The 10,776-nt window shown below is 49.4% G+C and overlaps 1 protein-coding gene across 1 annotated transcript; it reads right to left on the bottom strand.

Moving 5' to 3' along the window:
• Positions 1-3,092: 3,092 nt before the first annotated feature.
• On the bottom strand, positions 3,093-7,804 carry LOC115333078. The gene is made up of 2 exons (XM_040206145.3): positions 6,990-7,804; positions 3,093-3,114 (listed from the first exon to the last, which is right to left on the bottom strand). Exons 1-2 carry the CDS (start codon positions 7,802-7,804, stop codon positions 3,093-3,095), a joined length of 837 nt encoding a protein of 278 aa, XP_040062079.1.
• Positions 7,805-10,776: the final 2,972 nt, after the last annotated feature.

Here is a 10,776-nt window from a genome sequence, read left to right as displayed (position 1 = left end):
ACACATATAACGAGCACTGTACATATAACCTTTGAAAGACGTTTTCAGTTTTCCACAAAGAGTAAAAAAATGTATACATATTTTATTGTTACAAAACGAGCCCACATTTCTAAAGTTATTGACTTCATAAAAGTCAGAAAAACGATCACGTGCTAACCCAAGTCAAAAGTTATTTCTGCGTCATGGGTGTTGAGACAGCATGAATCAGACTGCCATAAAAGGAGGCGAGGTGCCTTCCTGCGTTAGAGCTGCACTTTGGCCTTTGCAGTATACGTCTGCTAACCCGGGAGCTTGAGCGTGCATCGTGCATGCTGCAGTGCATCACGCTCATGCGATATTCGAGACCTTCGCATGAGCTTTTGTCCCGGTTTTGTATGTGGAGCAAAAGTTCTTTGCGCAGCGGTAGCGATGATGTCAGAAAGCCAAGCTCTTAATGACTCCTTGAAAAAAAAAGAAAAAAAGAAAAAAGGTACGTAGACTTCAAGGCTTGTAGCCATTGAGGTCCACCCACAATTCTTCCAATAAAAGCCAATCGGAGTTCTGCGTCGTTCTGACGTCACCGCAACCCCTGCGCAAGAAGCAGACGACTTGCTCCCCGAATACACCAAGTCAACTCTCTGACGTCACGACGCTGCGGTGGCGCTGCTGTCGATACTGCGCATGCGTAGACGTTTCCCCTCAGCCGAATCTGGTTTCTGCGCACGGGCAATGCCCACACGCCTCGTGTAAGAAAACGCGGCCCTTGTTTGTAAACAATGTGTCGGTTTGTAACATATTGAAAAAAAAAAACTACAAAAAAAAAACAAAGATGTGCTTTTGTGGGCCTTCACAGAAGATTACTACATCGAAAAACGATAGTATTGCTTGCTTTTTACGAAGGCTCTACTACGGTGTCGTGTCTATTTGGCACGTCGAGCACGGTCATATCGCGCCCGTCGACGCTTTTGTTTTGCTATCTTCTCTTCAGTCCGTTCCTTTCTCTTGAGAGGCATTATGAAGAAGATTGCGGCACATCCGGTGAGCGCCTTGTTTCTGGACCTGCTTATGAGCAGAATAAGGAGGGGAAACTGGCACACGTGCCTCACCCTCCCGCACATGCGCATTTATTTTGATATCTCCACCGCAATTTTCCCAAGGGGGGGGGGGGGGGGGGAGGGGTGGGTGGGGGTTACTGATTTAAAGAATTGGTGCCGTATTTAAAATATTTTGCAGTAGAACGGGTGTAGCGTGAATCATGTACATCGATCCCTGGAAAACGAGCCAGGAATGTTATTTTCTGCATCTCGCGTTCCTGTAATAAAAAAGAAAGATAAGAACGAAGTGTTCTTAATGGTAATGGTCACATAGGATGTTTTCACCAACGCTATTCGATCAACTCCGTTGGCAAACTCCCGCGGAAAGCGTGATCCCTTGTCGTACCCCTCAGCCGGACTAACGCTGTTCGAAGCGCCAACCTTCTTGCTTGCTGCGGCGCGTCTTGCAACAGCAGTTCAAAACAAGACCGCAGCGGGCGAAAAGGATGACGCTTCAAACAGCATTTCCGAATCTAATACCCCTGTTACACGGGCACACTTAACCACGGTTAACTCAGCTTAACTACTGTTGCGCGGCACCACAGATACCGCACTATACTCTCGGACAGCTATTCCATAAGAAGTGAAGAGCGCGCGTGCACTGCTTCGATAGATGCTCAAGATGCTCGAGCGCACGTTCGCCCATAGCTTTGACTGTATAGCCACAGAATGTTGTCGGCAAGTATTGTGCGCTAACTGTGGCTTAGCGTAACTGCAGTTAAGTGTGCCCGTGTAACAAGGGTATAAGGGTTATCAGCGGAAACTGACGCGTGTCAGCGCGTGTCTTAGAAGGGATCACGCTCTCCGTGGGAGTTTGCCAACTGAGTTGATCGAGTAACGTTGGTTTTCACCGACGTAATTTCGTCCACCGTTTTGTTGTTATGAGCAGTCTGGCGCCTGCAGAAAGCGAGCACTCCGAAGATTCGAGTCACACCCTCAAATAGGTTGTACACAACAGCTTATGAGTTTTATGGCGCTGACATGTAAAACAAAATGACGGACTGACGTTATGGGAAAACGCCATAACCACGCTTTGAATCGCTTCACTGCCAAAAAATTTCAAACTTTCTGTCATCACATATAAAAGAAAAAAAAAAAATTAATGCTACGGTATGTAGCATTAAATTTTTTTTTTTAGATTAGACGATGTTCTGTTTACATTTTTGTGTTTTTCCCCAGCCCTCTTTTTTTTCCCCCGAGCATCATTTTCTTTATTTTTTTTCACTTCATTCGCCCTCGCTCTTTTTTTTCCTCTTCTACTTCTTTTATTTTTATTTCTGGGGCTGGGCGTCGATTAAAATTTTAGCCCAATTAATTGCCACCCTTTAATCGATAAATCGATTGCATTGATTTTTATAAATAATATATTAATAAGAATGGCCACGACCCGTCATACCTTTGAAGACTTATTTTACTTTTTGGTACACGGCGCAAAGGACATTTACAATTGAGGATACATTATAGTTTAACGATTCACACATATCTTTGCTCCAGCTCCGAAGACAAAGAAGTTTGTCGACATTTTCCGGCAGAAGCGAGTTTCTTTGTTTGTTCACGATCATGCCTCCTGCGCTGTAGAGTCGCTCACACGGTGTTGGGGTGGCTGGGACACAGATCACCCTCCTACCGATTGGCAACCAGCTCGGGAAGAAGAGAGCCCTGCGCTCGCCACCACTGCTACGGGTCATCGTCTGTTCCTTCTGGCAGAGAACGATAAAGTGACGCTTGGCAGGAGACTGTGGCTTCTTCACTTTCCTCCGAGAAGGCGTATTTTTTTTCTTTTGTGTGTTATCGCGATGAGTGTCCGGCGACATACGTGCCAGCTAGGAAGGCCCTTGCCACACTTGTTCTCGGCGATCTTTGTCGATGCAAGCGAGGCTCCTGAATCGAGGGTCGAGACACGTCGCCATCTCGTAATCGTTGTAGTGCGGTCAAGCGCTTAGCCTCTCATCGATTGAATCCACCAGCCTGGCCTTGAAGTAGGAGATGAAGGCGGAGTCACAGTCATTTATTCCCATTTTATTCTTCAGCAGCTTTATAACTGGAATGAGGACGGACCGTGTTACAAACCTGTTTCCTCTTTAGAGCTCCGTTACCTCAAGAAGGGGTCTCAGTCTCCCGAAGTTGTTCTAGCATGTCCCAGTCGACGTCTGTGAGGCGGGGAAAAGTCGCTTTGCTTGCACTGTCGTCCTCCGTGGCGCGGCGCAAGCCGCGCCATGGGGCAGGCTGTTTATTATTCTGCAGGTGGAATTCTATTTGCTGAAGCATTTTTTGGCTCTTCGACAACAGATGCGTGCTTTGAAAGGGCGGCCTGGTGGTTCGAACTGTGCTTCAATTGACCAACAGTATGGCGACAGGCGACCAGTAGTCATTCTACTCCTGTCACGCTGAGCGTCTTGTGGATGCACAGTTACAGCGTATGAGCTGAGCACTTCAGGCTCTGGAAGCTCGCTCTTTTGTGGTAGGGTACGTGGCCTTGCTGCATGCCCATACGGGAGGAACAACACGAAGCCGGGGTTTCCATAACGAGAAACTACATTTATTAGAGTAGTAGGAATGGGTTGTTAGTATCAAGGTAAAACATTGCCGGAGCGTTCGAACTGCACGCCTCCGTGACCAGGGTTCGTCTCCCCTCTTCTGTGGGCGTGTGCCCTATTTTGTAGGCTTCTGCGTCTGTCTCACGTGCGCTGTTGCGCGCCTCAGATGTTCTCCAGTTTGGGCGGCCGGCAGCGGCCTCTGGCCGTGGTGGCAGACTCTCGCTCCCACACTCTACACCAAGACGAATGTGACGCGCGTTATTTGTGCACACAGCTTCTACCTTTGATTGATTTTCCACGCCATAGCAGCCTCCAAAACCTCACGGGCACATTGTACAGCTATGTGGCGTTCCCGTACGTGTCACCCCTGCAGCGTTGCGAATTCGAGCACCCAGTCGCCGTCAATCCAATGCGCCGTTACACCAAGATAGGCATCAGTGGCAATTGAGTTCCAGAAGTCAGCCGTTAAGCTGATGAAGCTGGTTGCCGAAAGTTCTCCTTGAAGATACTTGTAATGTTCGGCGAGTTCCCGGGACAGCGGGGCATTGACGAGTGCACGCAAGCTTGCCCAGTGTTCATCTGTTTTAATCTCGTGCGACATGCGCTTTATATACAAGGTGTGCAGGGGGCGCCACCTGGCTGTCTATCACATTCCTCCCCCCCCCCCCCCCCCCCCCTAACAAAAATGAGCCAAGGTCCCACCGATTTTCACGGTGAAAAACGCACAGGAGGCTTTCGTGCTCGATTACTTCTCCTCGGTAGTGGAGTACCAGGACTCCTTGGTAGCGGAATGCCAGGAACAGGCTGAGTGTCGTCATGCTGGTATTCAGCTGTTTCGGTTTGAGGTACCGCTTGGGCAGAATCCTCTAGTGGTACAGGCACATTCTCATTAGGAGGAGCGGCCTGATCCACCGGCTCTGGTCGCGGACCCGATGATGCCCTAGCTTGGGATAGGTCAGGACGCAGATGTCCTTCATGACGCCTCCAACACCGACCATCTGGGAGTGCGATATTTGTGATGTGGTCACTTGGAGTGTCGATCACAGTTGCCGGTACCCATGGTGGACCTTGTCGAAAATTTCTCGCATAAACGGCATCACCCGGTTGGACAGTTGGTATCAGTCGAGCACCTCTGTCGTGCGCCATCTTCTGGATGAGTTGTTTTTTCGATACGCTTGACCTCAGGTCCGGGTGAAGTAGAGCCAAAGCAGTCTTCAACTTGCGGCCCATCAGTAACTCCGCCGGAGTGCACCCTGTGGTTTCATGAGGTGTAGTTCTGTAGTTGAGCAGGATTCGGGCCAGCTGACATTGGAAACTTCCATCAGCTGCCTTCTTCAGCTTCAACTTTATGGTTTGAACCGCTCGCTCAGCGGCTCCATTTGACGCTGGGTGATACGGTGGTGTTAGAATCTGCTTTATTCCATTTTGTTGAAGGAAGTTCTTAAAGCTACCGCTTACAAATGCCGGCCCGTTATCGGATACGACGAGGTCTGGTAGTCCGTGACAGGCAAACATCACACGCAGGCAAGGGATCGTGGCTTCTGCCGACGGCGTGGACACAGGAACGACCTCAATCCATTTTGAGTAGGCGTCGACCACGATGAGTAGATATCGGTTCTTCATTGGTCCAGCAAAGTCGATATGAAGACGAGACCATGGCTTTTCTGGGAATGGCCATGGCATCATTGGTGCTGGTCGTGCGAGTCGCTGGTTTTCTTGACACACACGACATCCCCGCACTGTAGCCGCAATGTCTTCATCTAATGATGTCCACCATACATGACTCCTAGCCACGGCCTTCATTTTGGCGATCCCTGGATGACCTTCATGCAAGAGTCGTAGAACCTCTGGTTGTAAGGATCCTGGGATGACGACTCTTGACCCCAACAGGATACAGTTCTCTTGTACGCACAGCTGAGTTGTTCGAGGAGCGTACGGTTTTAAGTCTGGGTCATGCAGCTCAGCTCCAGACCACAAATGATCTCAAAGCTTCGACAAAATCAAGTCTTTTGAAGTGGCGTCAGCCACGACAGACGCAAGTAGTACGCGAGGATAAGCCCCCTCGAGCATAAATACCTCGGCTGGCCGCTCGATGGAACATGGAGGAACTGGCAGCGGCAGCCTACTCAAGGCATCCGCATTTGCAATGTGTGAACCAGGTTTGTACTTCAGTTTGTAGCTGTAAGCCGACAGCATCAGTGCCCAACGCAGCACCCGTGGCGAACAGGTCTCAGGTACAGGCTTGTCCGCAGCAAGCAGCCCCAGCAAAGGTTTGTGGTCTGTGACCACTTCGAAGTCACGGCCCCACAGGTATTGCCGGAACTTAGTCACACCAAATATCCGAGCCAGGGCTTCCTTGTCAAGCTGACTGTAGTTGCGCTCAGCCTGCAGAAGACCTCTAGATGCAAACGCAATTGGTTTCTCAGCACCTGAATCTTCTCGGTGAGCAAGGACAGCCCCAATTCCGTACGGCGAGGCATCGCAGATAAGCACCACTGCTTTCTTCGGGCCACAATGCGCCAATACCGCGGCAGACAGCAGTAACTCCTTGCTCTGACGAAAAGCCTGTTCCTGGTCCGCACCCCAAGTCCAAGGCGTCTTTGCCCCCAGAAGATGGTTTAACGGATGTAGAACGCTGGACAAGTTAGGCAGGAACCGACGATAGAAATTGACCAGTCCCAGGTAGCTCTGCAGCGTTTTTACATCGGTAGACCTTGGAGCTTTCAGTACTGCGTCAGTCTTTTCTGGGTTTTGTTGGAATCCCGCAGAGCTAACGACATGACCCAAGTATTTAACCTGGGGAACCAAGAAATCGCACTTGCACAGCTTCAGCTGCAGCCCAGCTTGCTGCAGCCGACTCAGCACTTGGTTCAGGTTTTCCAGGTGGTCTTGATCGTTTCGCCCTGTCACGAGAATGTCGTCGAAATATACAACGACGTGCTTAAGTCCTTGCAATAGGTTCTTCATCTCTCGTTGAAAGATCGATGGTGCAGAGGTCACACCGAACGGCAGGCGAGTGTACTGGTACAGACCTCGTGGAGTGTTGATGGTAACCAGTTGTGACGACTTCTCATCAAGTTTAACTTGTAGGTATGCATCTTTTAAGTCCAACTTGCTGAATTTCTCGCCTCCGCTCAGCTTAGCAAACAGGTCCTCCACTCGCGGGATGGGGTACTTTTCAGGTACAGTCACAGGATTCACAGTGACTTTGAAGTCTCCACAGATGCGAATCTGCCCATTTTGTTTCAGGACCGGTACAGTAGGGGCAGCCCATTCCGAAGTCTTCACTGCACGTAGGACTCCCTCCCGTTCCATGCGTTGCAACTCCTCGTTGACTTTGTCAAGCATCGCAAATGGAACTGAACGAGGCCTGAAAAACCTTGGTTTGGCGTTGTCCTGAAGATTTATTTTTGCGGCCACCCCCTTGAAAGTTTCTAGACCTTCATCGAAGATACTGGAGTATTCAGCAACGAGGTTCGCAACAGAAGTCACGAAGTTGACATCCTTCGCGTTGGAAAGCTTGATGCCAAGGCCTTTCATCCAGCCACGTCCTAGCAGAGATGGGCAGGTGCCAGGGACAACATACGGGATGTCCTGACATTCACGGTTTTTAAGTCTCACCGTTGCAGTAAGGCTTCCCTGAACTGGGGAAAGTTCACCTGAATAGCTTTTCAGCATGATGCGCGACGGGTCCAGCTGCCTTGATGGAAATTCGCGTCGAAATGTCTCCTCAGACACAACAGACACGCTAGCTCCCGTGTCAAGTTCCATCAGCAATGGAGTCCCGTTCACCGTAACTTCCACTCGGAAAGGTTGGCCGTCGACTGCAGAAGATGTCATTTCCCACATCTCGTAGACTTCTGGCAGTGAGACATCTTGCGACTGGCCCGCTCCGTTCAAGGTGTGGACCGATCTCGGTATTCTAGTGGACGTCGTCGGGCCGCCGGCGGTTGCATCCGCTGTCTTCCCCTTGCACACTCGTGCCAGATGCCCCTTTCCCCGACACTTGTGACAAGTGGTACTTGCATGACGGCACTGTGTGGCGTAATGCTCGCCTCCGCAACGAAAACACGAAATGGTGCCAGTCTTCCACTTCGGGTTCACAGCTGCATCGCGTGACACTGTGTTAGCTGACGCGAGGTTTGGCTGGATAGACGTCGATAGCATCTGCGAATCTTTCTTCGCTGCTTCCATTGCAACGACCGTCTTTTTTGCGAGGTCAAGGGTCAAATCTGGAATCTCTAGGAGTCGCCTTTGTATCATCTCGTCGTTAATACCTCTGACGATGCGGTCTCGCAGCATTCTATTTCGGAACGCGCCGAATCCGCAATCATCCGCCAGCTTGTTCAGACAAGCAAAGAAATCCGCCGCTGTCTCACCGTCATGACGCATCCGTGAATTGAACTTAAAGCTTGCGACGACTTCCGAAGGCTTCGGTGAGAAATGCTCGCCTAATACCTCGAAAATGGTTTCTAGGCTGGCCTCCGACGGTTTGACAGGAGCCAGAAGATTTCGAAGCAACGAATATGTGGCGGGTCCAAAACACGTAAGTAAAACAGCTCGCCTTTTCTCATCCCTGACATCGTTGGCGATGAAGTACTGTTCAACCCACTCCCGGTACTCGCTCCAGTTCGTTTCAGTGTCAAACGGCTCTAGTTTGCCGACCACCGGCATTCCAGAACAGGCGCACGGTCCGACGGCAGCAGTTCAACACTTCCACTTCCTCGTCGCCACTGTAATGTTCGGCGAGTTCCCGGGACAGCGGGGCATTGACGAGTGCACGCAAGCTTGCCCAGTGTTCATCTGTTTTAATCTCGTGCGACATGCGCTTTATATACCAGGTGTGCAGGGGGCGCCATCTGGCTGTCTATCACAATACTCTCTTTGGTGTTGTACAGGCTGTTCACTGAGTACGCGACGCGAAGACAGCTGGAAGGACGGAGAGCTTAAGGCTATCTGAAACACATTCTTCACTCCTGGGTCTTCAACAATATTCAGTGGCCGGCTTGCAAAAACAAACCAAGAAGAAAGGGCTTGGAAGATGCTTTTTTCTTTTTTTCAGAGAAAGGGGCCTCGTTGAGGAGGTGCCGATTGTTGTCTGCGTTTTTGCGGATGATCCTTGCTGCAGCGGCGTACTTGGGTGCTTCGCTCGTAGGTGATACTGAAGCGAACTTACGCTTCCACTGTACGCAAACGCCTTTTTTCAGATGAGGCAGAGGGCTTCCTTCGAGTTAAAAACTTCACCGCCAGAGTTTACTTTAAACCCAAACTTTCCGGCGAGATTGCCTTTCATACTCGTGAACTCGTTAATTTTTACGGGCCGAATACTGGAACAAGTAACGATGGCGTTGTCGGCGTTGCTACCTGCCCAGGTTGTTTGTCTGCTTGTTTGTCTTGCCTGGGCAGGATGTGTAATAAATCCTAAACACATGACGTTTCGCGGGCGCGCGGGGAATAATAGACCCATTGCTAAATCACCCATAGAGTTATTATAATGTACGCTAGAGGTTCAACTGGCGCTAGTGTCTATGCGACTTCCGTGACGCAAATTGAAGCAGACAGCAACCAGTCTACTTTTGCGGTGCTCCTGTGCATTCCAGTGTGAAAACGCGCGTGCATTTTGTCTCTTAGCCGGAAAATAACACAAAGCACTTTGATTATTTGGGTCATACCGAATAGTATGTACCTTAATTAACATTGTAAAAGTGTAATTGCTTTAGCTAGCGCATTTTTTTTATCAGTGAACGATGTTTAACTTCGCTACCTTTCAGTCCCAAACCTGTGTTCCGCAGCAGATATGTAAAAACAAGCAACGATTCAGAGCAAAATTACAATCGAAAGTAATATAGAGTGTGTTCAAGGCTTGCCAGCATTCCGGTGACGCTTATATATTGATAATATGCCAGTCCTGTCACTATATGAAAAATTACCCGTCGTGCATGAACAGATAAAAACATTAAAAACGAACAGAATGAAGTACGTCGGCTACGAAAGGTGTCTCTTCGTATTGTTTTCTTTGCCGGGCAGCTCTTATCCGGCAGTTCTTCTCAAAGATTTCGAGCGTGCCGGTGATATTTTGAACGTAGACCAAGCACCTTCGCACAGAGCAGAAAAAAATATAGCGGTGCTTACTTATTTAAAATCGGAATATATTACATGGCCTTCAATTTATTTTGATCGTTCATGCACGGGTAGTTACTTATCCAGTGTTACTGTATAGTTCTTGCCATCTCTCTTGGTTTTCCACATGTCCTTCGTTCGTTTGGCACGTATATCCCCCATGCTGAAAAGCGCCGACGTCGCGTTCGTGCTAACAGTGTCTAACAGTGCACATAAAGACACGTACGAAGCCGTTTTAGCGCCGTTTTTCATGCGATGAATTTGAACGAAAAACACCGTAATTGACCAATTATTTCGTCGGCCTGTCTGAGAAATTTTCCAAGCTACCTAGTACGTACGATTTATTCAGGATATTTGCTCTTATGATCGAGCGCAGGGAGACAATGCACTCCCCTTTTCCAACAGAAATGCATTAACGGAAGTCAATTTTCGACTGGTTGCTGTCTGCTTCAGTTTGCGCCAGTACACTAGCGCCACTTAAACCTCTAGCGTACATTATAATAACTCTATGAAATTACCCAAGCATCAAGGAGAACGCAGGGGTTGGTGTTTCACGCGCCGCACGTGCTGGCCTCAGCAGTAGTAACTTTTCTAAAGAAAATGCCTAAAACAAATTGCATCTATAGCACGCGCGTTTGTCAACACTTTATTTTGGTTATTTACTTCAAATGTTTTATACGGGGAAGGCGTTCGCGTGTGGCGCGTGGAACACCAATCCCTGCATTCTCCTTGATGCTTGGGTAATTTAGCAGTAGGTTTATGGCGGGCCCGGCTTGTTTGTCTGGCCTCGGTAGAACTGTAATGTATATCCTCGAACACGTGACGCTTCGCGAGCGCGAGAAATGAACCTTGCCCATAGCACCTGCCTGGTAACGGAAAACCGTTCGGGACAGAGCGACCCGATGCACACCACGCAGCGCTTTTCTTGGGTGGGGGTGGAAGAGGGGGGGGGGGGGGGGCGCATGAGCCACCCCTAGTTCGGGTAGGTCGTCCGGGAGAGATCCATGCGCGCGTCCATTCACCTCTCTTTGGTTACCAATTAAAAA

Source organism: Ixodes scapularis, unplaced genomic scaffold (assembly GCF_016920785.2).
Source record: "Ixodes scapularis isolate PalLabHiFi unplaced genomic scaffold, ASM1692078v2 PGA_scaffold5__190_contigs__length_132052651, whole genome shotgun sequence".
NCBI lineage: Eukaryota > Metazoa > Arthropoda > Arachnida > Ixodida > Ixodidae > Ixodes > Ixodes scapularis.
Note: the sequence above shows the minus strand (reverse complement) of the source record. Positions and strands in the feature narration are given on the sequence as shown.

Coding starts and splice junctions, on each gene's coding strand:
- LOC115333078 (XM_040206145.3), bottom strand. CDS start 7,804: ATGGAAGCAGCGAAGAAAGATTCGCAGATGCTATCGACGTCTATCCAG. Junction 3,115..6,989: donor CAGGACAACGCCAAACCAAG/GTTTTTCAGGCC, acceptor TCCTCATTCCAG/TTATAAAGCTGCTGAAGAAT.